The 27,413-nt window shown below is 43.9% G+C and overlaps 1 protein-coding gene across 3 annotated transcripts in view; it reads right to left on the reverse strand.

Moving 5' to 3' along the window:
- Positions 1 to 332: 332 nt before the first annotated feature.
- The window catches only part of GABPB1 (GA binding protein transcription factor subunit beta 1), a 75,504-nt gene continuing 48,423 nt past the window's right edge, over positions 333 to 27,413 (reverse strand). For 2 of the 3 annotated variants that reach the window (XM_068275378.1, XM_068275379.1), the window contains 2 exons: positions 9,697 to 9,753; positions 333 to 1,961 (listed from right to left, as the gene is read on the reverse strand). In XM_068275378.1, the coding sequence (XP_068131479.1) occupies positions 1,809 to 1,961; positions 9,697 to 9,753 (210 nt within the window). In that variant the 3' untranslated portion in view covers positions 333 to 1,808. The remainder of the gene's footprint in view (positions 1,962 to 9,696; positions 9,754 to 27,413) is intronic. The other variant, XM_068275381.1, reaches the window with a different exon arrangement.

Raw genomic sequence — 27,413 nt, forward strand, 5'->3', positions numbered from 1 at the left:
TATCACCTGAAAAAATTTGCTTCAGGTGACCAAAGTGTAAGGTGTGTACCTGGCCTGAGTATTTGCAATTGACAGTTTCGGATTTATCACTGTACAGACATGTAAATGCCAAGCAGTCTGTTCTGTTCCATGGAGAGTGCAGGGGGAAGATGAGTGGGAGGCACCCTGTTTAAGGAAAAACAATGACTCATCTTCAGGTTATGTTCTGCAGCGGGTTCCCTAGAAGCTACTCCAGACTGCAAGCTAAATAAACCTAATCCATTTATTTAATGCTACTTTGTAGAAGTATTAGTGTAAAACAAATACAAGCACACAGCTACTGAGACCCAGAATCCCTTATACTTAAGATCTTTAATAGTTTTCTTAGACATAATGACAACTGAGCTATGAACAATTAAACTGAATGTTTAAGTAAACAATTTCATATATAAAAAACAACTTGATCACTTGTATGCAAATTAGTGGCACGCATCTGGAGTTCCTGAGGGAAAATAGCATTCTTTGTACATATTTGGTCTATTTATGTCCACAACAGACACGCCCCACTACAAACTCATCTGCCCAAGTGACACAGCCTGTGGTACCCTGCATGAAGATAGCTGCTCCACATGCCCCAGCAGTAAAGCCTGGCTACAAGTCCTTTGTAACCTGTGAACGCAGTATTTCTTATGATGTTATCTCCAATTGTCATGCCAAAATAAAATAAAAAAATAAAAGTTTGGTGAAAGAAAGAGAAACAATGATTTCATGTTTAACAAAAGATAACATAATTATATTGTACGGTTACAGTTTACTCTATTGAACAGCAATACATCAGTTAATGGGTCTCACACTCCGCTTCCTCGGAATGAAGTCTAGAAATGTGTGGGCTTGATAAAATATATACTTTGTCATTTGTGCATAGAACAGATGCGCCGTTAAATGAATGAAGGAAAAAAAATGATATGCTAAAACTACAAGGACTTTATGACTAACATACAATTGCACAGCAAAGGTTTCCAATTTCCGGTTGAGTTTTGCAAAGGACGACATTTAAGCTTCACACAGTTGGGTGCGGAAAAGAGCATGTCAATACAAGCAAAACTGTACTGCTGCCAATTCTCCATACGCAGTCATAGTTCCCTATGTGGAGATAATTATCCACCACGGAAGATATCAAAACTGGATATGTGCAGAGGGGGTATAAAAAGAAAGAAGAAAAGCCGCATGCAGCATATGTACAAAATTCTCTTTTTTAAAAAATATTAGCTCCATATACAAGTAAATCTACCTGGAGGTTTCAAAAGTTAAACATATAAAACTTTTCGCTTAGTAGAAAAAAAAAATGTTTCAAATAATAAAGAGAGACGCAAAATGAAAAGCTGTACATAGATTTCCACTAGGAAATGGTAACCTTAAAGGCCTCGTTGATCTGTTTAAAGAAAGCGATGCAGATCTTGGATTGTGCAGGCTGGTGTTATAAAGGGCAGGGAGGTGGTTGGGGAACAACTGCCTGCACTCCACTTTCAAACAGAACGTGTTACCGAATTTGTGGATGGAGGAGGCTCTGCATCTTTCCAGAAAACCAGCATCAACTTCTTTGCAGGCAGAAAAAAAATATATACAGTATTTAATTTTAAATACTTTCCACAAGGATTGACCTTTTAAGACCAGAACTTGTATGATACATCTTCATGTTGGAAGTCTCTTCTCTGCTAGGACAGTCATTTTCTGGATGTCCGCTTGCGGCAGGTTATAGTGCACAGGGCGTTCTTCTAATCCTCTTCAATAAAAATAGCAAATATTTAAAGTCTGATCCATTATGCCATTCAAGCCACTTCTTTATTAGTCTGCAGCATGGTTATAGCTTCCAGTTTTTGCCGGTATGCCTCTGCTTCTTGTTCTTTCTTAAATAGCTGCTGCCGATATTTCTGAGCTTCACGGTTGGCCTCATCGAGCTGTTTCTGAAGAGATTCTCTTTCCTGCAATGAAATGATGAAATTAACTGATGATTTTATAATTGCAGAACCTCAAAAGGTCTAGTCTGTCATTAGTAAACTGCTATAAAAGGATTGGCAAAGTGGACCTGGCATCAAAAAAAAAAAAAGATTTTTAGTTCAAAAGTAGAAAAAGGCAAGATGAACTCACAAGTAAATGATTTCAACCGCACTAAAAGTGCCAGTGAAAGTGCACTCTTCAATATTTACCACAGATGTTAGTTATAGAAAGAAAGACAGCTGGAAAGCTATACTGCTTGACGAAGGCTGTGGAATAAGCAGAGTAGCGGCCACAGATCCACTTTACTAAACAGGTAAATAGGAGATGCAAAATGGCACTGCGGTCTCTGGCAATTAAAACATAAAAGGATGAAAACATATGCATGGTATTCTAGGAAATATAGTCATGATGCTCACTGGAAGTATCTGCATACTCCTATAACATATTAATTCCAATGGTTACCAGGTAAAACTTTCAAAGGGCACAGGCAGATGTCCTCATTTGAGATAAAGTAGAATATAAACTATAGGATGTCATTTACTAGCAGATGTGTTAATTGAATGTAGGCTCAATTTATTAATAACAGAACTAAATAAAAGGCCATACATAAAAAAGGGTCATCTCCATTAATTTATGACCAGAAGCTTTCCTGTATGACAGATGAATGTGGCTGGAGCACAGGGCAATATATGTAAGCACATCTTTGTACAGCATTAGGTCAGTTGCTGCTAGCAAGCCACAGTGGCACTGGAAGATATTAGCCAGAACTCACTACTGACATACTGCAGCTACACAGATCATTGTGCATCACAACCCTTGTGCCTGCACTGAGTTTTTTGTGCGTTTGCGTTAGCGTTTTTTTTACCGCAGATGTGTTTTTCAAGCAATTTGCATGCGTTTTAATGCGTTTGCGGTTCGCATATACTAAACGCATATGCGTTTTGTATGCGTCTTACTTTTTTGATTTACGCAAATCACTAGTAAGACAAAAGGAAGAGGAAATACATCAAAAACAATAAAAAAAAAGGAAAAAAATGCATACCATTGCGTTCCCATTGACTTTCATTATGTTCGCTTTTGCTGTGTTTTTGAAGATTATGCAACAAAACCAGCGTTTTAGAAAACGCACGCATCATGTGTTTATTCCTGCGGCCCACGGACTTCGATTAGCAGCAAAACCGCAGCGTTTTCCGCAATGCTAGCGTTTCTGCCATGTGTGCACCTAGCCTGACTGACAGTAGGATGGGGCAAGGCCAAACTGCCACCCAGTCTCCATCCAGACAGGAGGAAGAGGTCATCCTCTGGACACCAAGATAAGGGCTGGTACAGGGAGGAACTGGGCAGTTAGCTCAGTGGGGAAAAACATGACCTGTTAATGAGGTGGGAAACAATGTGACAGAAGTACATGCATTTGGGGTGCATTAAATGTTTGGGACATAGGAAACTTCTCATGGATGAAGACTTAAAGACCCTAGTTCAGCCTCCCATATGTAATGCATATGATAGTAAATTAACATTAATTAGCAGTGGGAAAAGGTTTTGTGTACTGAATGTCTGTATTTTTTGTAGTATATCTAATTAAAAAAAATATTTGGCTGGCCAAATCATGTAGTTTCTTCTCCTATTGAGAAAATGAAGCAATTTTACTGAACAGGCCAAGTCTTGTCCACCCTTCTCCCCCATCCCATCATCAACCACATGAAGTAGTCAGGGAGAGATGGGAGGAGGCACCAGCCAGCCTTTCCCTGTGAGCACAGATCACTTGACTCCACCCACTTCCTCACTCTTTAGTGTGTAGCCAGCACTATAGCCCAGCAAAGTTTTAAAGAGAATCTGTAACGTCAAAACGTCCCCTGGGGGGTGCTTATCTCGGGTGGGGGAAGCCTCCGGATCCTAATGAGGCTTCCCACGCCGTCCTCCGTCCCTCAGGGGTCTCGCTGCAGGTCTCCATGAAAGATGACGACAATATTTACCTTCCCGGCTCCTGCGCAGTCGCTCTGACGGCTCCGAAGTAGGCGGAAATACCCGATCGCCGTCGTGTCTGCTCTACTGCGCAGGCGCAAGTTTCCGGCGCCTTCGCAGTAGAGCGGACCCGACTGAGATCGGGTATTTCCGTGTAGTTCAGAGCCGAAAGCAGCCACAGCGCCCCCGCTGGAGCCAGCAAAGGTAAATATTGAATTTACAGTCGGGTCTGTCGCCGGCTGTTCGGAGGGCTGCAGCGCAGAGGCGTATTTAGAGGGGTGCAGGTATGGCTAGTGCCATGGGCGACATAGCACCCATGGGCGCCATGCCTGCCCCATTCTGTGCTGCACGCTATCTCCTTATTGCTGCTCTGATCAGCGCTGCCCGCTGTCCCTGCTGCCTTCCTATCAGAAGCGTCATTGGCCAGTGAGTGCATTGGGTGCAGGGGACGCACCACTTTTACCTGCACGGAGGGGGGAAGTTGCTACTTGTAAAATTGAATATACTCAAAATTAGATCAGGCTGGAGCCTGATCTACATTACCCTCTTGCTCCGAATTTATAGCTTCAGCTATGCGCATTGCTGAGCTGTTTACACAGAGAGGAACTGGAGAAATGTGAGCCCGTGACCCGTCCACCTCCCCCCTCCCTCGGAACATGAGGAAGCCTGGAGGAGAAGAGATACACAGACACGTGCAGGGGAGACAGCGTGACCGACACAGAGTGCTGTGAGACTGAGGTGCTTCTTTTATGTATGTATTGTGTGTGCTGTGTGTATGTGTGCTGATGTATTTGTGCATATGTATGGATCTGTGTAAATGGCTGCTGGTATGTGTGTGCATGTGTGTGGAGCTGCGTGTAAATGGCTGCTGCAATGTGTGTGCATATGTATGGATCTGTGTAAATGGCTGCTGGTGTGTGTGTGCATGTGTATGGATCTGCGTGAAAATGGCTGCTAAAATGTGTGTGCATATCTGCGTGTGTAAATGGCTGCTGCAATGTGTGTGCTCTATTTGTGCATTATGTATGGATCTGTGTAAATGGCTGCTGGTATGTGTGTGCATGTGTATGGATCTGCGTGTAAATGGCTGCTGAAATGTGTGTGCATATCTGCGTGTGTAAATGGCTGCTGCGATGTGTGTGCTGTATTTGTGCATTATGTATGGATCTGTGTAAATGGCTGCTGGTATGTGTGTGCATATGTATGGATCTGTGTAAATGGCTGCTGGTATGCGTGTGCATGTGTATGGATCTGCGTGTAAATGGCTGCTTGTATGTGTGTGCTGTATTTGTGCATTATGTATGGATCTGTGTAAATGGCTGTTTGTATGTGTTTGCTGTATATGTGGAGTATCTGACTGTGCGTAGTATAAATGTATGTTGTGTGTATGTATGTGTGTCTTTGTGATGTGCATGTACACAAATTATATATATTTTATATACTTATATAGAGACGTTTTCCCCCTCTATGGGACCCATCCCTTGTATCTAGTGTTGCACCCCTCCTTTACCCCCATATAGCATGGCCAATAAACCCCCTCCTCCCCTTCAAGAGCAAAGTGTGGTTAATATCATCACAGAAGTGGGCTCCCATGTGCCTGTACTGTACTGACAGTAAGCTAGCTGCAGTGTGTGCTGATCTCTGCTACCTCCAGTATGTATTATATAAGCTGTTACTCTGTGCCTGTACTGATAGTAAACTAGCTGCAGCGTGTGCTGATCTCTGCTACCTCCAGTGTGTGCAGTATAATCTGCTACTCTGTGCCTGTACTGATAGTAACCTAGCTGTAGCGTGTGCTGATCTCTGCTACCTCCAGTCTGTATTATATAAGCTGTTACTCTGTGCCTGTACTGATAGTAAACTAGCTGCAGCGTGTGCTGATCTCTGCTACCTCCAGTATGTACAGTATAAGCTGTTACTCTGTGCCTGTACTGATAGTAAACTAGCTGCAGTGTGTGCTGATCTCTGCTACCTCCAGTATGTGCAGTATAAGCTTTTACTTAACCAGACAACAATGAAAGTGAGAAAGGATGCTGTTTTTACAGGGGAAGGGTGCTCTGACCGCGTGTGTGTGGGGGGCGCAATTTCAGTGTTTGCCATAGGTGCTGTTTTGCCCAGATACGCCTCTGCTGCAGCGAGACCCCCGTGGGACAGAGGACGGCGTGGGAAGCCTCATTAGGATCCGGAGGCTTCCCCCACCCGAGGTGAGTACCCCCCAGGGGATATTTTTTGAGGTTACAGAGTATCTTTAAGTCCCTGCCCTTGTTAGAGACTTGCACACTTACCATAATGCAACACGGTGCGTCGGAAGTATGCAAACCGCTGCATTCCCGACGCAAAGTCTGCAGCCCGGTGCTGCATGATACGTACCTACCGCATAAATGCAAGTCAATGGGTGATGCATTAAGTGTTAACAGGCGCGTGGTGTGACATGGCGCGCATGCAGGGACCAACGGGGATCCCAGTGATGTACTTGTACTTCCTGCCCAACAGGGAGTACGTCACCGAGTGGGGGGACAGTGCTATGTATATAACCCTGTTGCTGCACAGTGAAACAGGGTCATATGAAGGCTGCTTGCACCGCATTGCACAGCTACTATAAGCGTGAAACCGGTCTCAATGTCACGTCGATGTGTATTAAAGCTTTTAACCCTCCCCATTCCCTAACCATTATCTTTATAAAAAGATTCAATAAAGTAGCAGTGAAATATAGTTTCAGATTGCAGATACAGGAAAGTGATGTGAGGTACGCATGGCTGTGATCAGCAACATACCAAAGGTGTGGGAAGGTTTATATGATTCATTACACAATGAACAGGGTGGAACTCCACTGAGCTGAAGTACTGGTCACAAAGTGCTCAACAGAGGGGAAGGGGAGGAGGTTAGGGTTAGATATTCTGGTTTGTACTGAGGGGGAAACTGTCATGGTCTTTGCAGCTGTATATTTTTGGTAAAGATTCAAAGGAAATTTCTGTGGAATAGCTACTTATATACAGTGATGTAAAAACTATTTGCCCCCTTCCTGATGCCTGATTCTTTTGCATGTTTGCCACACTTAAATGTTTCTGCTCATCAAAAAACGTTAACTATTAGTCAAAGATAACATAATTGAACACAAAAGGCAGTTTTAAATGATGGTTTTTATTATTTAGTGAGAAAAAAAAAAAAACTCAAAACCTACATGGCCCTGTGTGAAAAAGAAATTGCCCCCGAACCTAATAACTGGTTGGGCCACCCTTAGCAGCAATAACTGCAATCAAGCGTTTGCGATAACTTGCAACGAGTCTTTTACAGCGCTCTGGAGGAATTTTGGCCCACTCATCTTTGCAGAATTGTTGTAATTCAGCTTTATTTGAGGGTTTTCTAGCATGAACCGCCTTTTTAAGGTCATGCCACAACATCTCAATAGGATTCAGGTCAGGACTTTGACTAGGCCACTCCAAAGTCTTCATTTTGTTTTACTTCAGCCATTCAGAGGTGGATTTGCTGGTGTGTTTTGGGTCATTGTCCTGCTGCAGCACCCAAGATCGCTTCAGCTTGAGTTGACGAACAGATGGATGGACATTCTCCTTCAGGATTTTTTGGTAGACAGTAGAATTCATGGTTCCATCTATCACAGCAAGCCTTCCAGGTCCTGAAGCAGCAAAACAACCCCAGACCATCACACTACCACCACCATATTTTACTGTTGGTATGATGCTCTTTTGCTGAAATGCTGTGTTACTTCTACGCCAGATGTAACGGGACACGCACCTTCCAAAAAGTTCAACTTTTGTCTCGTCGGTCCACAAGGTATTTTCCCAAACGTCTTAGCAATCATTGAAATGTTTTTTAGCAAAACTGAGACAAGCTTTAATGTTCTTTTTGCTTAAAAGTGGTTTGCGCCTTGGATATCTGCTATGCAGGCCGTTTTTGCCCAGTCTCTTTCTCATGGTTGAGTCGTGAACACTGACCTTAATTGAGGCAAGAGAGGCCTGCAGTTCTTTAGATGTTGTCCTGGGGTCTTTTGTGGCCTCTCGGATGAGTTTTCTTTGCGCTCTTGGGGTAATTTTGGTCGGCCGGCCACTACTGGGAAGGTTCATCACTGTTCCATGTTTTTGCCATTTGTGGATAATGGCTCTCACTGTGGTTCGCTGGAGTCCCAAAGCTTTAGAAATGGCTTTATAACCTTTACCAGACTGATAGATCTCAATTACTTTTGTTCTCATTTGTTCCTGAATTTCTTTGGATCTTGGCATGATGTCTAGCTTTTGAGGTGCTTTTGGTCTACTTCTCTGTGTCAGATAGCTCCTATTTAAGTGATTTCTTGATTGAAACGGGTGTGGCAGTAATCAGGAATGGGGGTGACTACAGAAATTGAACTCAGGTGTGATAAACCACAGTTAAGTTATTTTTTAACAAGGGGGGGCAATCACTTTTTCACACAGGGCCATGTAGGTTTGGAGTTTTTTTTTCTCACTAAATAATAAAAACCATCATTTAAAACGGCATTTTGTGTTCAATTATGTTATCTTTGACTAATAGTTAACGGTTTTTGATGAGCAGAAACATTTAAGTGTGACAAACATGCAAAAGAATAAGAAATCAGGGGAGGCAAATAGTTTTTCACATCACTGTAGATTCATATTTAACTTACCGTAACTAACAAAGGGGCAGACATTTTGCCTGGTTTGCTCCAGGCATTAAACCATTGGTATGTTTATGGGATGTGGTTTTTAGCAGTTAATATCATGGTTACGGTTGTTCAATGTGCTGTGCAAGCTATAAGTGAACATAGAGACAGACTTTGTTAAAGTTGTGGTGATAGATCTGCTTTTAGGTCTCTTGCTTACTGTCTGTACAAAGTGTTAATAACACAATGGCCCTGTCAGTAACTTTTTCTTCTCCTAGAAGATATTTTTCATATTATGTTTAAAATAACTCCTTAGCACTCTTGAGAATTGAAAAAAAAAATTCTAAAAAGTAATGTCAAAATTATTCCAAGTATTTTCTTGCCTGCTGGTGGTTTGAAAGGTAACTGAATCAACAGGGATATGGAGGCTGCTGTATTTATTTCCTTTTAAGCAATACCAATTGCTTGGCTATGCTGCAGATCCTCTGCCTCAAATACCTTTAGCCACAGCCCCTGAACAAGCATGCAGCAGATCAGCTGTTTCTGACATTGTCAGATCTGCCAAGATTATCTGCATGCTTGTTTCTGGTGTTATTCAGACACTACCGCAGCCAAATAGTTCAGCAGAGCTGCCAGGCAACTGGTTATGGTCTGGCAGCCTCCATATAGTTCTCACTTCAGTTGTCCTTTAAAAGGCATTTTATTAAAAATGTGTGAATCTATCACCTTGGAGAAAACAGTGTAAAAGTACGCTAAAAGAGACACTCTCTGATATATCTAAATGTCCATCACCGAGACCGGTCACCTGACAATGCTGAAATACAGCATTTACTCTCCTCACTTTACTATAGTTGCAGATAATTCCACATGGGCGGAGTTGATGGGAGTAAATAATGAGACAAACACTCCCCCCCCCCCCCCCCCTAAGAAAAATAAAAAATTGCAGGCGGAATACATGCTAATAAAAGTACACACAACTATCATGCAAGGAGAAATCATAAACAAGGCAGTAGCAAAACATTTCTCACCATCTGGAAGACTAAAACAAAAAAAATCATACACATGCCTCCCACAAGAAATGCAGGATGCATTTAGAGATTCTCTCAGAAACAAACCAACACAGTTTTATGAATGTATAGAAATACCTGAGAGAACTCCTGAGTATTCACAATATAGATTTCTGAGCCAGAAGTTTCTGGAATCTGGCAGATCAAAGAGAAGTCAAAAGAAACAAGATATTGTTTTAAAAGAACCTACTCAGCAGTAAAGCAAGTGGCCAGTATGCATGCATGTCACAATCTGATGTAAGCATGTTATTCTAAAACATTAATGAAAAATAGAAGTGAAACCATGAGAAAGTGTGCATGGGGAGGCATTGAAGAGCCACAGCATTCTGATGTGCTGGGCCAGAAAGGAAGCATAAATCACTCTGACAGAACTGCAGGGCACAGCATTGACTTTCTTACAATATCCTAATATGTCATTACTTCTTCCATAACTCAGGGGATTTATTTCTTGCTTGACAGCAGAGAGAGCCAACATTGCACCATATTCCTTTTACCATACCTTGTACTAGCATGGGCCCAAATAGCCCAAAACGGATGTATCTGATTGCGGACCGACAGACAGACTCTGGCCCCTTAAAGGATACCCGAAGTGACATGTGACATGATGAGATAGACATGGGTATGTACAGTGCCTAGCACACAAATAACTATGCCGTGTTCCTTTTTTTTCTTTTTCTGCCTGAAAGAGTTAAATATCAGGTATGTAAGTGGCTGGCTCAGTCCCGACTCAGACAGGAAGTGGCTACAGTGTGACCCTCACTGATAAGAAATTCCAACTATAAAGCACTTTCCTAGCGGAAAATGGTTTCTGAGAGCAAGAAAGAGATAAAAAGGGGAATTGCTTATCAGTGAGGGTCACACTGTAGCCACTTCCTGTCTGAGTCAGGACTGAGCCACTTACATACCTGATAATTAACTCTTTCGGGCAGAGAAAGAAAAAAAGGAACACAGCATAGTTATTTGTGTGCTAGGCACTGTACATACCCATGTCTATCTTATCATGCCACTTCGGTTATCCTTTAAAGGGAACCTAAACTGGGAGGGATATAGGGTTTTACTCTTAAAACAATACCAGTTGCCTGGCAGCCCTGCTGATCTCTTTGGCTGCAGTAGTGGCTGAATCACACACCTGAAACAAGCATGCAGCCAATCCAGTCTGACTTCAGTCAGAGCATCTGATCTGCATGCTTGTTCAGGGGCTGTGGCTGAAAGTATTAGAGACACAGGATCAGCAGGAGATTCAGGCAACTGGTATTATTTTAAAAGGAAAACTCCATATCTTTCTCAGCTTAGGTTCCCTTTAAGGACCAAAGCTTTTCATTTTTTCACTTCCTGATCACTGTGATTGGCTCACAATGAGGCTGCTGAGTGTGGTACAGAGCTCAGCTGTCTTCAGACAGCTGAGTTTTGTGGTGGCAGGGATGCGCAATCGCATCCTGTGCATGGGAGCCGACAGCATTAAAATGACTCCACATTAAAGCCGATCAGAGATGAACAACTAACTATAACAAGTAACTTGTCTATATATATCTTATCTAAAGTTTAGATAGTTTGCACAGCAAATCTAGCTGCAAACAGCTTTAATAGAAAATGATTATTTCTTCCTGTGATACAATGACAGCAGCCATGTTGTTTGTAAACATTACACAGAGACAGGCTTATCTGTATCTTGATCACGAAGCCTGTGAAAAAACCTAATCCCCCCTCCTCCTCCCTCCTCCCCTCTGCCTCTGAAATCAATGGCTAGTAACACCTCCTCGTCCTCCTGCCCAGACTGAGCTCCTATGAGCCTTTGCTACTGCCAAGGCTCTCTGAAAACCTGTGGGCGTGGTTTATTTAGTTTATAGGGAATTCGAGTATTAAAACAAACCAAAAAAAAGTATTTGGCTTGAGGAATGCCCTATAAACAATAGGAAAGGAACACAATTATGCAATGAGTAAAAGTTCACCTCAGATCCACTTTAATTGAGCAGAACAGCCGTGGCATAAATCACGGTTTTCCTGCTCCTACCTCTGTCTGTTAAAGGACTCACGAGGCCAGGAAAAAAAATGTAGTTTTACTTACCTGGGGCTTCTTTCAGCCCCTAGAAGTCATTTGGGTGCCTCGGCACAACTCTGATCCTCTCAGCAGCCTGTAAGTATGGCCTACCCCTGATGGGTCAGCACCTTCTGCGCATGCGAGCGCACACACACACACACGAGTCACCGTGAGTGTACTGCGCCTGCACTAGTGCAGTACGCTCCCGGTGGCATCGGCAATCCTTACAGGCTGCCAGTGGGACCCGGAGAGGATCGGAGCTGCGCCGAGAGACACAAATGACAGCAAATTAATGGCAGTAAGAAGCCCCAGGTAAGTAAAACTGCATTTTTTTTCCCGGCCTTCTGAGTCCTTTGAGTAAATCCTTTGGGATTTTTTCAATGATTTCATTATCTTATTTGTTTATTTTCAGTTCAGGTTTGTTTAAACTTGTAATTCAACATGACCATCACATCTACTTTAAAATAATAATTAAAAAAAAAAAAGGTTAAAGCTAGTCAGTAAACAGTATAATGTCATACATCTTATTTAATATATTTACTAAAATACCAGAGACGAGAGAATATAAAAGTTTTATACATACCTGGGGCTTCCTCCATCCCCATCCGCACGGATCGCTCCCATGCCGCAGTCCTCAGTCTTTTCCAGCTCCTGTACCGGGTCCCATAACTTCGGCCAGTCGTGGCCAGTCTGCACAAGAGAAGCGCGCCCTTTACGTATCTCTCTGGCGGCTGCCGGAGAGATATGTAGACAGCATACTTCTCTTCCGCAGACTGGCCGCGGCTGGCTGAAATCAGGGGACCCGGTACCGGAGCTGGAAAAGACTGAGGACGGCAGCGTAGGAGCGATCCGTGCACATGGGGCTGGAGGAAGCCCCAGGTATGTATAAAACTTTTACATTATCTCGTCTCTGATTCCCTTAGGCTACTTACACACCAAGACGTTGCGTTTTAGGGGACGTTATGGTCGCATAATGTGCCTCTAACGCAATGTATGGTGGTGTTGAAGTTGGACGTCAGATTGAGCTGCGTTATGCAGCTCTCAGAGCAGCCGCTCCAGGTTAGTGATCATAAGTCCGGATCTTTTTAAGGATTCGGATCTTTGAACCGAATCATTTGAATCATTTTACTAGGGAAGCAGACTGGGTGAAATGACTAGCAGGACAAGACTTTCCCTGCACTGTACATTCTGAATGTTCCTGTTTCTTCCAGACAGACATCCACTGTGAACCGAATCTTTCATTGTGATGATCTGGATGATTCGACTCACAAAAAAAGATCCGGATCAAATGAACGATTCGTTCATGATCCGGACAACACTACAGTCCCACCACAAGTCTCTGCAGTGCAGTGAATATTAATTAGCCATGCGGCTGGCCGCAGAGGAGGAGGGGAGACCTCCTCCTCCAACATTACTGAGCATGTGCAAGCAGTCTAACGCTGCTTAGCCCAGTATAACGTACAGCATGCAGCACTTTGTTTAAACGTGCTGCGTTACTATGTAACCTAACGTGTGCACTGTGAACAGCACATTGATTTTACAGTGCTGTGAGTTAGGCTGCGTTACTGGCTGCTGTAACGTGGGACTTTAACGTCCCACTGTGAAACCAGCCTTAAGGTTAGAACGGACGAGAAATTATGCATGAAAGGAATATATTGACTGTGAAAGTTCTGGTTAGGATGTGAGGACTGCATTACCTAACACGTTTTCACAAATGTTTGTGTAGAAAATATGCAATGCCAATGAAAATATACCTATGGACAATTTATTGGCAGTAATACGCTCTGTGCCAAAGGGAAAAAAAATGGGTGAAAATACAAAAAGGCCCAAATTGCAAGTAAAAAAAAAACAAAAAAAAAAACAACATACTGCACCTATGAAAAAAACAAACAAAAAAAAAACCGCCACTCACTGGACAATTTGCCATTTTTAGCATATCGAAATTATTTAATTGACCTTCAACAGGAAAACGTATTAATTGTTGACAGATTATGGATCAAAACTGTGACTGGGTATAGTGGAAATTTTCTAGGTGGGAGGGAAAGATATTGACAGCCACATAGCTGTACAGCACCAATCTGAACAAAGCAATTGGGTGCGGCAGATCATTCCATTTCTGATCATAAGCAAGTGGTGTGAGGTGGTAAAATCATCATTACCTTCCATCAAGGCAGGAATTAGTTTGTTGAAAAAGATGGATGACCACTTAAACCTGGATAAGACTGAGTGTCCAAAAGTGGAGCAGTTGTTTAGAACGAACAATCGGAAACCTTAATGTAAGAGACTCTGTCTCAAGTTTGCACCAGTTGTGCTATAATTTTCCTTGCACTGATTTTGATTAACTGCGTCCGGACCACGGTAATTGAAATCTATGCCTTTTGGGACCAGTTATCCCTGCCAGGCCTTTTTTTTCAATTACCACGCCAAATGCTCCCACTGATTACACGTCTCTCCCGTCGCTGCAGCCTACTCACTCTGCTGTCAATATAACAGCAGATGTCCCTGTGATCACTGTGATTGGCTCACAGTGATAAGAGGGGCAGGAGCCAATGAAATCAGCTCCTGACTGGCTTATGGAGCTCAGCTGTCATACCGACAGCAAAGTGAATGGGCTGCAGTGACTGGAAAGTGGCGCGTTCGGTGGGAGCATGTGGCGTCGGTCAGGGGTTTAGTCCTGGAAAAAGAAGTGAGTGGACTCACCCGAAAAACCTCTCCAACAAAATGGGCGTGGTTAAGCATAGTGTGGGCGTGGTCATGGGTGGGGCCAAATATACATGGCCTTAGCAGTGGTATAAAAGGTCTGCCAGGGGAAGTTTGAGCTCTGTCGTAGTGTATCCCCAAAAAGTAGATGTAATCTGACAGCATTTCACCAAAAATACACATAATCTGGCAGAGGTTCCCCCAAAATAGACAATCTGGCAGCAGCAGTTCCCCCAACATACACATAATCTGGAAGCAGTTCCCCAAAATACGCAAAACCTGGCAGTGGATCATCCAAAATACACGTTAACACCCAAATTACATGTAATCTGGCAGTAGTGGTCCCTCAACTAGTGATGCTCATCCAGAATCCGGATATCCGGGTTAACCCGGATATCCGACCATTTTTACACTATCCGGATCAGATTCCGGATCCCGGATAGCTATAGAAATCCGTATAGCTATCTGCGGATAGTTTGATGCATGACCCGGATATCCGCAGATATCCGAATCCGAAATACTGTAACTAAGGTGATGACATCCTGGAGCCAATCAGAGGGCTCCCAGCTGAAGCCCTAGCAACCAATCACAGAAAGGAACACTGGCCAGCCCCACTGTATAATAAGGAGGGCTGCCATGATGAGACAGATCGTTCTGGCTTGCTGAATGCTTCCTGAGAGACATGCTGCAGTGCTGGTGGCCTAGCGAGGGCTGCCTGTATACAGTTATAAACCTAAATCTATTCATTGATTAAGCCCCTCACTATTCTATAGTAATCGTTCATTAGCTTGATTGATGTCTCATAGTGTGACAGTTAGAGTGTGTGCTGCACAGCTGCAGTGCTGTTGCTGGGGCAAGGGCTTTACACAGTGATAAGCTCAGTGATTAACCCCTTCACTATCGTTACACTATTGTTAATTCATTAATGTGTTAGTGTGCACTAGTGTCTTCTCCTCTGCTGTCTGACTGTCACTTGGCATGTGTCTCTTCGCACGTGGCACGTGTCACATGGCACGTGACACGTGCCACTTGGAAAGTGCCACGTGACACGTGCCAAGTGACACTTGGCAAGTGCCACGTGCCACGTCCGGCAGGCTCCTGGCATACGTAACACCTGCTGCTGCTGCATTGCCCTGCTTCTGCTGCCTGTGCAGCTCCCACCGCCAGGCCAGGGTGCCACAGGCCACTGATACCACCTATATTTAATCCAAAACACAATTGCTGCATAATTTTTCGGAGGTGTCTTGGCTGAAAACTGTCATGTCCCAGTTGTGCGGTTGGACTTTGGACACAATGTAGGCTGCACGACCGCTGACTGGAACCTAGGCCTGATGTTAATTGACAGCCATTTTTTTTAAGTCCCCACATCATCAATTAGTGTTCCCCTTTGCAAAATAATGATGATACATGCCTCATTTACCCTAAAAACACCTTTTAAAGCTATTTAAAGGGCACTTCCGTTTTTTCTATCCAGATATCCGAATAGCCCGGATATCCGCGGATAATGCAACCGGATATCCGCGTTCATGCGGATATCTAAAAGGCTGGATTCGGATATCCGAATCGGATCCGGATATCTAGGTATCTGGATCAATTCGGATTTTAAAAAGCACTATCCGAGCAACACTGCCCCCAACATACACAATCTGGCAGCGGTTCCCCAAAATACACGTAATCTGGCATCAGCGGTTCCCCAAATACAGATCTGACAGCAGTTCTCCCAAAATAGGTACCCCCAGTATAGCTAGCCAGGTCTATAGGTGTCCCCAGTATAAGTAGCCATGTGTATAGTTGTCCCCAGATGTAGAGATGTCACCAGAATAGGTAGCCAGGTGTATAGATGTCCTTAGAATAGGTGGTCAGGTGTATAGATATTCCCAGAATAGGTGGTCAGGTGTATAGATATTCCCAGAATAGGTGGCCAAGTGTATAGATATTCCCAGAATAGGTGGTCAGGTGTATAGATATTCCCAGAACAGGTGGCCAAGTGTATAGATGTCCCCAGAATAGGTAGCCAGGTCTATAGGTGTCCCCAGTATATGTAACCAGGTGTTCAGGTGTCCCTAGTATAGCCAGGTGTATAGGTGCCCCCAGTATAGCCAGGTGTATAGGTGTCCCCAGTATATGTAGCCAGGTGTATATGTGCCCAGTATATGTAGCCAGGGGTATATGTGCCCAGTATATGTAGCCAGGGGTATATGTGCCCAGTATATGTAGCCAGGGGTATATGTGCCCAGTATATGTAGCCAGGGGTATATGTGCCCAGTATATGTAGCCAGGGGTATATGTGCCCAGTATATGTAGCCCGGGGTATATGTGCCCAGTATATGTAGCCAGGTGTATAGGTGTCCCCCCAGCTGGAGGGGAGCAGCGCAGCAGAGAGGAGCATTGTGCGCAGCGTGGGGAAGGGCGGACATTCCCCCCCCCTCCCTCACCTTGGGGCTCCTCTCCGTGGCTCTCCCCTCCATAAAGAATGCGGCGGCTGGCAGCGGCATCAGTGGGCGGGACTTACCTCCTCCAGCGTTCCGGCAAGTGGACGCTGTTCGTGCAGCTACTCTGGTCTAGTGAAGACCAGAGCAGCGGCACGCACAGCGTCAACCCGGAACGCTGGAGGAGGTAAGTCCCGCTGCTGCCAGTCACCGCCGCCGCATTCTTTATGGAGGGGAGAGCCACGGAGAGGAGCCCCAAGGTGAGGGGGGGGGGGGGGGGACATCCCCCCTTCCCCACGCTGCGCACAATGCTCCTCTCTGCTGCGCTGCTCCCCTCCAGGGTGCAAGAGGGGACAGCGTCCACTGTGCAAAAGAGGTGAGTGGACGCCCCCCCCCCCCCGCGTTCACGTAGGACTCGACCCCTGGCGTCGGTGAGCCCAGATTTTTTTCTTTACCAAGAAGTCTCTGGTACTTGAAGAGGAACTCCAGTGAAAATAATGCAATAAAAAAGTGCTTCATTTTTACAATAATTATGTATAAATGATTTAGTCAGTGTTTGCCCATTGTAAAATATCATGGACCAGCCCATGCATACATATACCCATACTGGCTGCACAAATATGTGCACGCAACTTTTACATGCTTATATACACAGACAAGAGAAAGCACACAGACACTTGAGCGGAGTTTCTCTTTAAGGGGCCAGAGACTTCTGGTACATAAGTGGTTAATCTGCTTACATACCTAGGGCATGGAGGGTATGGCAACTTTCACAGTGACACACTGCCTTGGAAAACATAATCGCATTACATTAACATCAGCACTTTAGCAGTGTGGCGAAATCTGTCGTAATAGCACGAGGCATGCTGCGCATTACCAGATGAAATACACGTTTACAATAACAGTGCACCATACTTTTCATGTACTGTATGCTTCACATTACATGCATAGCACACAATGCAATCTTTCCCCTCCATTGCAATCCTGCTTTTACAGGAAGTGCAATTTTTTTACAGGACGTGCACTGAAGGAGAGGTCAAGCTGTGAGGGTTGACCCGCTGGGAGAGCAGCAGGCAACAAACACATCAGCATGTAACACCACGCATACAGGTGTAGAGGAGTCTGGAGGACGCGGCTGCAGGGTGAGGAAATATCCATCTACCACCACCCCCAGCACTAACAGGAGGATGAGGGTAAGTAGCTTGTCCCATCCAGTCAGGCAGCACTCCGCTATCTGAGGTCTGTCAGCAGTAGCCACATGCATGCAACTTGCAGTAATTCAGCAGCATCTTAAAGTAAGTAAACAGTGGTTATTCAGTCCTGAAGTTCCAGAGAAAATGTTCATGCTTTTGTTAGATTTTGGATTAAAGGGACTGCTTATTTTCCATTGAGAATGTTAGAAGGCATATAGACTCTGGATTACTTATTCTGACAGTACTTTCTTTTATGAATTACAGTTCCTGTTCTCCCACTGGTGTATGCACAGCAACCCCAAGGCAATAAAACCATATTTTCTAAGTTTTGCTACCAGTGACATATTTACCCTTAATAACACCTTGTTCATAGTCCAGGACAGTGAAAGGCAAACTTGGCTCTCCAGCTGTTAAGGAACTACAAGTCCCACAATGCATTTTCATTTATGAATCATGACTGACTGTCAGCCTCCTGCAATGCATTGCGGGACTTGTAGTTCCTTAACAGCTGGAGAGCCAAGTTTGCCTATCACTGGTCCAGGAGTCTGTGCGACAAATATATCACATTGGGCCGGATATACAAAAGCTTTCCAGGATGGAGATCAGCACAGTACACATGACCGGATCTTATTGTCTGTTGGGTCGCAGTATCTTGAAACCAACATCTAGGTCATGTAAAACCATGGCAAAGAAGGCCGATAAGTTAGTGAATTTGCACTTGTATGATTGCAGTCCTGTGTTTTTAGCCACAGTGACAACTTTATATACATAAAATTCTGGGAGAGCCTACATTTAACCAGTTCACCCCTGCCTAGGCGGGGAAAGGTGCGAGCCCACCCCCCACATCTGCATTCCCGGATACTCTGCTATGCTAAACAGATAATGTTAAAACATTTGTTTTGCTAAACTGTTTAAAGGCCAATTGTAGTGAGAGGTATATGGAGGCTGCCATATTTATATCCTTTTAAACAATACCAGTTGCCTGGCAGCCCTGCTGCCCTATTTGGCTGCAGTAGTGTCTGAATAACACACGAGAAACAAGCATGCAGCTAATCTTGTCAGATCTGAGAATAATGTCAGAAACACCCGATATGCTGCATGCTTGTTCAAGATCTATTGCTAAAAAGTATTAGAGGCAAAGGATTGGCTTGATGAACAGACAAGTAGTACTGCTCAAAAGGAAATAAATATGGCAGCCTCCATATCCCTCTCACTTCCATCATCCTTTAATACAAACTCATTGTGCAGGTTTGTGACTGTACTTTCAGTTGAAAACCTTACTACAGTATGACACAGCACAGGAAATGGCTGAAACTCTGTACAACCAACAGACAATAGTTAATAACGTTACTTCATTTTCTCAGTAGACCTCAGTCTGGGTAAGCTTATTAATCAGTGCCATTAATTTGATTTAAAAAAGAGCAGAGTAAAACACTGAACAATCCAGCAAGCCTGCGTCATATCAGATTAAAATGGAGGTTGCTGAAATTATAGTAATATCAGTCAATGCCCACTTGCAGTGAGAACATGTTATGGACACTTGTTCTATGGAGCGGACAGAAGTTATAAATGCACTACATTTGAGCGCTTAGCCTTTAGCGTGATTAACAAAACAGTATCCCATACGGAGAGAACATTTGCAAGGCCAGTGAGAAGACACAACACTGGTCTGGTCCCTCTGTAGACTCTGCAGTACATTTTTTTTCAAATGATAAAAAAACAGTGCAACACAAAGCTGTGAAACATTCAGTCATTCTAGGAAAAGGTTATGCTGACAGCAGATATAGAGAGATTAAAAAAGCAGACATTGCTTGAACTTTTCTAAAATCTGTCAAGTATCTGGTTGTTAAAAGTGTAAATGCAATCGCAAAAGAGGTTTTGCAAAAGCATTCAGAATCCTCCTTGTACGGAATAATTCCAAATAATAATAGTAATACTGGGTTGTTGCTGTGCAGGTGCATGTGCCGATTTGTATCTGTGTCCGCATGTGTGCCTACAAATGTGCAAAGTGTCTGTGTGATTTCTCTTGTCTGTGTATACAAGCATGTCAAAGTTGCGTGCACATATTTGTGCAGACAGTATGGGTATACAGCGGGTTAAAAGTATTCGGCCCCCTTGAAGTTTTCCACATTTTGTCACATTACTGCCACAAACATGGTTCAATTTTATTGGAATTCCACATGAAAGACCAACACAAAGTGGTGTACACGTGAGAAGTTTAACGAAAATCATACATGATTCCAAACATTTTTTTTTACAAATAAATAACTGCAAAGTGGTGTGTGCATAATTATTCGGCCCCCATTGATCTGAGTGCAGTCAGTTGCCCATAGACATTGCCTGATGAGTGCTAATGACTAAATAGAGTGCACCTGTGTGTAATCTAATGTCAGTACAAATACAGCTGCTCTGTGAGGGCCTCAGATGTTGTCTAAGAGAATATTGGGAGCAACAACACCGTGAAGTCCAAAGAACACACAAGACAGGTCAGGGATAAAGTTATTGAGAAATTTAAAGCAGGCTTAGGCTACAAAAAGATTTCCAAAGCCTTGAACATCGCACGGAGCACTGTTCAAGCGATCATTCAGAAATGGAAGGAGTATGGCACAACTGTAAACCTACCAAGACAAGGCCATCCACCCAAACTCACAGGCAGAACAAGGAGAGCGCTGATCAGAAATGCAGTCAAGAGGCCCATGGTGACTCTGGACGAGCTGCAGAGATCTACAGCTCAGGTGATAGACTCTGTCCATAGGACAACTATTAGTCATGCACTGTAGAAAGTTGGCCTTTATGGAAGAGTGGCAAGAAGAAAGGCATTGTTAACAGAAAGCATAAGAAGTCCCGTTTGCAGTTTGCCACAAGCCATGTGGGGGACACAGCAACCATGTGGAAGAAGGTGCTCTAGTCAGATGAGACCAAAATGGAACTTTTTGGCCAAAATGCAAAACGCTATGTGTGGCGGAAAACTAACACTGCACATCACTCTGAACACACCATCCTCACTGTCATCATGCATCTCTTCAGCAGGGACAGGGAAGCTGGTCAGAGTTGATGGGAAGATGGATGGAGCCAAATACAGGGGAAACTTGGAAGAAAACCCCTTGGAGACCTGCAAAAGACTTGAGACTGGGGCAGAGGTTCACCTTCCAGCAGGACAATGACCCTAAACTTAAAGCCAGGGCAACAATGGAATGGTTTCAAACAAAACATATCTATGTGTTAGAATGGCCCAGTCAAAGTCCAGATCTACATCCAATCGAGAATCTGTGGCAAGATCTGAAAACTGCTGTTCACAAACGCCGTCCATCTAATCTGACTGAGCTGGAGCTGTTTTTCAAAGAAGAATGGGCAAGGATTTCAGTCTCTAGATGTGCAAAGCTGGTAGAGACATACCCTAAAAGACTGGCAGCTGTAATTGCAGCAAAAGGTGGTTCTACAAAGTATTGACTCAGGGGGCCGAATAATTACGCACACCCCACTTTGCAGTTATGTACATGTACACCACTTTGTATTGGTCTTTCACGTGGAATTCCAATAAAATTGATGCATGTTTGTGGCAGTAATGTGACAAAATGTGGAAAACTTCAAGGGGGCCGAATACTTTTGCAACCCACTGTATGTATGCATGGGCTGGTCCTACATATGATTAGTTAGTTCCTAGATTCAGATAAGATTTTTTTGAAGCAAGGATACTGTAAATACAGAGAAAAATCAGCAATTTCTTCTTCAGGATCAGTTAAAGGGACTCTGAGCACCTCTCATGGGTATGCCTTTAAATAGAAACTCCGACCAAGAATTGAACTTTATCCCAATCAGTAGCTGATACCCCCTTTTATGTGAGAAATCTATTCCTTTTCACAAACAGACCATCAGGGGGCGCTGTATGACTGATATTGTGGTGAAACCCCTCCCACAAGAAACTCTTAAGTATGTACTCCTGGCAGTTTCCTGTCTGGGAACCTTGCTGCGTTGTGCCAAAAAATTATGCAGCAGCTACATCACGTGCCAACAGTAAAGATGTCACCATGTAATAAATGTCAGAATGTAAATCAGGGATTTTAACGATTTTACAATGGGCAAACACTGACTAAATCATTTATACACAATTATTGTAAAAATAAAGCACTTTTTTATTACATTATTTTCACTGGAGTTCCTCTTTAAGCCAGATGACTTCCAACAAAGTCGTGCTATGACCCCTCTGGAGGAGCCTCTTGCAATGGCCATGCGCGTCACTTCCTCTTCCTGCTTCATTCAGTGATGCACTTCTCTAACTGAGAAGACAGGGGTGACCCGGAAGTTATAACATAGCTAAGATGGCAGCCGCGATTTTTAAATTGAAATCGAACGGAAACCATTTGGTGTAGAATGGAGATTCAGGCAGCAAATGAAAGAGGAGAGCACAAGCTACAGAAAGGAATGCATCGTTAAGTACTTTGCAGTACTGGTCGGAGTCTTAAAGGCATGCCTATGAGAGGTGCTCGGAGTCCCTTTAACTCCTGCATCCTGAATACCACCTTTTATGTAATTAGAAAAACATCTGGGATTTCAAAGGAGTAAGGCAACGCTGAGCTAAATGCATACCTTCCAACTTTTAAAGATATGAAAGGGGGGCAGCTAAGTCACACCCCTTTCAGGTCTCATGATGTTCCACCACAACCTGACAAAACTATGCAATGCACATAGACCACACAAAAAAAACACAATTAGGTTTTGTTCACATTATAAAAATCACCAGCGCCATCGCAAGCCCTGAGCGATTTATTGAATTTTTTTAAGCGCTTTTCCCTGTGCTTTACGCTTAGAAAAACGCTTTTGTAAGCACTTTTGCTGAGCGATTTGTTTTTTCACTTCCTGACATCAGTCAGGAAGTGAACTCTTTGACCCAGAAATGAATAAATACAATGTATTTATTCATAAAAGCGTTTGGAAAATCGCTATACGAAGCACTTTTTCAAGCGCTTTGCGATTTCTCTATACCTTCCATTGAGCACTCAGAAAATGGTCCATTCCAAAGAAATAAAAAAATACTCACATGTGAACAGGCGCTTTTAGGACGATTTCTAAAACCTCCAGCGCTTAAAAAAAAAAACGGAAACGCTCATAGTGTGAACGAGCCCTTAGGCAGCATTTTTCCCACCAGTTCAGACCTGAACCAGCAGCAGCAGCGTCCCATTTAGATGCGGTCAGTGCTTTTCTGCTAGCAAGCAGAAAAGCATTTGGCAACCTTCTGTGGCCCCTCCCAGTGTTTAGGCATCACATTTTGATCCCTGTGGTTTGGGGGGGGGGGGGGGGGGAAGCTTCATGCCCCGGATGTGCATCCCACAAATCTGTAAAATGCTATCCTATCAACATGGGCCACCATCTCTAAAGAATGCTTTCAGCGCCTTGTTGAATCAATGCCACGCAGAATTAAAGGCAGTTCTGAAGGCGAAAGGGGGTCAAAGACCGTATTAGTATGGTGTTACTAATAATTCTTTCGGTGAGTGTACACACAAATAGGCAGCTATTAGGCTAAGTAACCGTCAAACAAGCAATTAGGTGTAGGTAACACTCCTCCAAATACAAACATCAGTATAATAGGCTCTGTAATACTCACGCACTATCAGATGGCTGGACATGCCTGTACTGCTGTCCTGGTTGATGTTCCTGCTGCTCCCTCACTCACTGGCTGTCAGTCCATTCCCTGGGGAGGTCACCATGTCCTCCAGGCTGTACTCACTACACCATGCTGACCTTTCACCTGGTGGACCTCAAGAGGCAGCAAGGTACGGGGGTGGGGTCAGGCTGCTGCAGATGCTGTGCACAGTTTCTGCACAGCGTCTTTCTGCATGGCAGAAGCAATTAAGATATTACACAGCCCCTGCCACTCTGCATAACAGGATTTGTGCAGTAGGGAGGCAGGGTGCGGGAAAGAGACTCTGAAACAGGGATTGTCCTGCAGAAATCAGGAAAATTGGGGTGTATGGTAAACACTGGGTACACACTATGAGATTTTCTGGCCAATTTACTGTCAGATCGATTATTTCCAACATGTCCGATTTGCTTTCCGATCGATTTCCGAGCATTTTCCAATCGATTTCTGTGCACCTAACGATTTTCCAGCCGATATACAGCCGCACACACTGCTGACAGAACGATCAATTTCCATCCGAAATCGATAGTTCCCGTCAATCTATCCGTGCGGATTTTCCTCGGTCGCCGGCGGGTCTGGAGGGCGTAGTTAGCGGCGTTCGAATGCCCGACGACCGACGCAATACAGCGGGTATACATTACCTGTTCCGGCCGGCGCGAGTCCCCTGGTCTTCTTCTCTGCTTCGGGCTCCAAACCGTTTCGTCTCCGCTTCGGGCTCCAGAGCGACACAGAACTTCCTGTCCCGGCAGGAAGTTTAAACAGTAGAGCGCCCTCTACTGTTTAAACTTCCCCTGGACAGGAAGTTCAGTAGCCGGAGCGGAGAAGAGCGGGGACCAGGGGACTCGCGCCGGCCGGAACAGGTAATGTATGCAGGGGGGACAGCAGCAGCGGCAGCTCCACTGATTGTGAACGGTTTCAGGCTGAAATCGATTTACAATCTGTTTGCAGTAAAGGTGGCCATACAATTCCTCTCTGATCAGATTCGATCAGAGAGGGATCTGTTGGTCGATTCTGATGGCAAATCGACCAGTGTATGGCCACCTTAATAGGAAATCGATCGGAAAATGCTCGGAAATTGATCGGAAAGCAAAATCAGACATGTTGGAAATAATCGATCTGACAGTAAATCGGCCAGAAAATTTCATAGTGTGTACCCAGTATAAATGTACACTCAACAACAGAGCTGAAGTTGCAAATACATAAACTTTATTCATAAAAATCCTTAAACTGGGTAACAACGTGTCCAAAGCATTTTTCTCTTAATCTTAATCATAGAATGATATGTTGTAACACAAGTAAACAGGCATTTCAGTAATAAATGCACTGAATACATCACCTGGGATAGGGGAATAAACCCAAAAGTGATCTCTCACCTCTATTTCCCCTAAAATGGTTTAATACCGTTACAGAGATTAAACACATACCCGATAACCCACCGTGCAGATAAGCATACACACTTCCACAAATACGCAAGGGGCCTGATGCAGTCCAGTCCAGTAACACTTTATCGTTACTAGCGCAGGGGCAGCACCGACTATTAACCCTTTGCTTCACATGCGTGAGTGGGAAAAAGTGCCTAGCAGTTAGGGTTAATAACCTGTTCTCCCCCTGCGCTAGTAATGGTCAAATTGTGTGCTCCATGCGCACTGCAACGTTACAGGACTGTATTGCATCAGGCTCAAAGGCCCTTATTCAATTCACTTTTTCTTATGACTTTCCTTCTTAGAAATCATTTTCAATCTTCTCTTTACAATAACTAAAGAGAGTACCACAAAGTAGCTGAAAGCGTAAAAAAAATAATATTTGGAACATTTTCGTGCTTGTTGGTGGCTTAAAAGAAGTTTAACTTTGTTATGCTGGCTGCCGCTGCGCGCTCTCACGGCTCACTCTGTCCAGGACACCTTTTCTGTGAATAAAGTGGGGAATGGTTAGAATTGTTCTCAATGTTTGATTGCTGTCTGATGTTCAGCTACAGGCATTTCCCTTCTGTTCTGTTTCACTGACAGGTGTTCCCAATAAAATAGAGGAAATATTAGAAGTCATCTTCAGTGAAGCCTGCGGTGATGCAAAACAGATGATCCTTTGCAGTAGTAAAACAGTGTAACAGACAGTGGACAGTAAAGTCCTCAAAGTGAAGCACTGCTAGCTTCTCTTCCTCCAGGATCTTCTATACAAGGCTGTATACTACTGCACTCTATCAGGCTGTCTTCTCACTCTGCCTGTAGCTGAACATCAGACAGCAATCAAAGATTGAGAACGATTCTAACCATTCCCCACTTTATTCACAGAAAAGGTGTCCTGGACAGGGTGAGCCGTGAGAGCGCGCAGCGGCAGCCAGCATAACAAAGTTCCAAAGACCCGTAAGTGGTGACGTCACCCAGAACTAATGTGAGTGGAGACCAACTGGGCGGAAGTGCAGCGAGCGGACCTCTGAACCTGACAGCCGGAAGTGACGTATGCTGCACTTAGACGCCAGTGTGGAAAGAAGCGCGGGGACTATTTTCCAAAGGATTACTCCCAGACCCGAAGCAGTGACAACTTGGGGGGAGCGGAGAGGAATAGAGCCTGAACAGCCCACTTGTGGAAACACTTTGTGGTGACAATTGATCACAAAAAAAACGGAAAACCGTGAGTTTGAAATATAAACTGAACATACCCTATTTGAGGAAACTGTTTTGCCAATAATGCTGAGAATGAGAAACGACAGATGATATCAGATTTCTTGGAGATTGATCCAGGCACATATCCTTTATTGATGAGGATTTTTTATACTGTGAAATTTTTCTATTACAATCTTTTATATAATTTGATACACATTTTTATTCCAATTTTTGTGCATATATGCAAATTAGGGAGACAGAAGGGCCCTTCAGTCGAGTGTATAAATGATTTGAATGGAAGAGTGAGTCACAGAATATTTTTGTGTGAATTTCATGCAAATTCTTGAATTTGATGCAACCCCTCTTTTGAATAAAGATATATATGCTATAGAGCGCGTACTAGACTGGTTTACATTTTTAATGCATATAATAGCCATATCGTACACAAAACATTTGCGCCTGTAAACAAAGTGTGCTATCGGCACACAGCAAATTTTTGTGAATCAGGGTCGTGACTAGATAAATTTTAATGTACAGTCCCAATCCTACTTAAAACTGCTGGTAGTTTGGCCTCCAATTTTCTCAGTGCAAGTGTTAAGAATCAGGGCTCTAAATCACAATATCTCTGCTAGTGGACTGTAGCAACTCTCAGGCTGTGTTCCCACTTGAGCTGACAACAGACTTTTTTTTTTGTCCGTTCTTCGCAAAACTGACAGAGAATGACACCTATTTTTTACACAGGAGCCGTTCACACTTGTCAGTCTGCAACAGATCCATTGGATCCATTGCAGTAAGCGGGCCACACTTCTGTGCAGTACGTAATAAACCCCGGAAGAGCACATGCGTTCCTCCATATAGCTTATAGGGGTAAAGCATCTGCCCCGGGCTACAGCCGAACCACAACAAACCATCAGAGCGGTTTGCTCTCGATGGATGCATGTAATCCACCAACAGTGGGAAACAATCCTCACTGAAAGGTTTTTATAGGTTGTAAATTACTCTGTAGCTAAAGGCCTGTACGAGAGCTAGAGTGTTCTCAGCCAAGGCCTCCTTGGTCAAGAATCTAGCAATAGTACATTATGCTACTGGTGGTCCAGGGGAGAGGCATTGCTTACCTACGGGGTGGGGGCTGCTCATGTAGTCCTACATCCCTGTGGTGGTCACCATCACCGCCGCAGCTGGCCGCACTTCAAAGAA

Source organism: Hyperolius riggenbachi, chromosome 3 (genome assembly GCF_040937935.1).
Source record: "Hyperolius riggenbachi isolate aHypRig1 chromosome 3, aHypRig1.pri, whole genome shotgun sequence".
Classification (NCBI taxonomy): Eukaryota; Metazoa; Chordata; class Amphibia; order Anura; family Hyperoliidae; genus Hyperolius; species Hyperolius riggenbachi.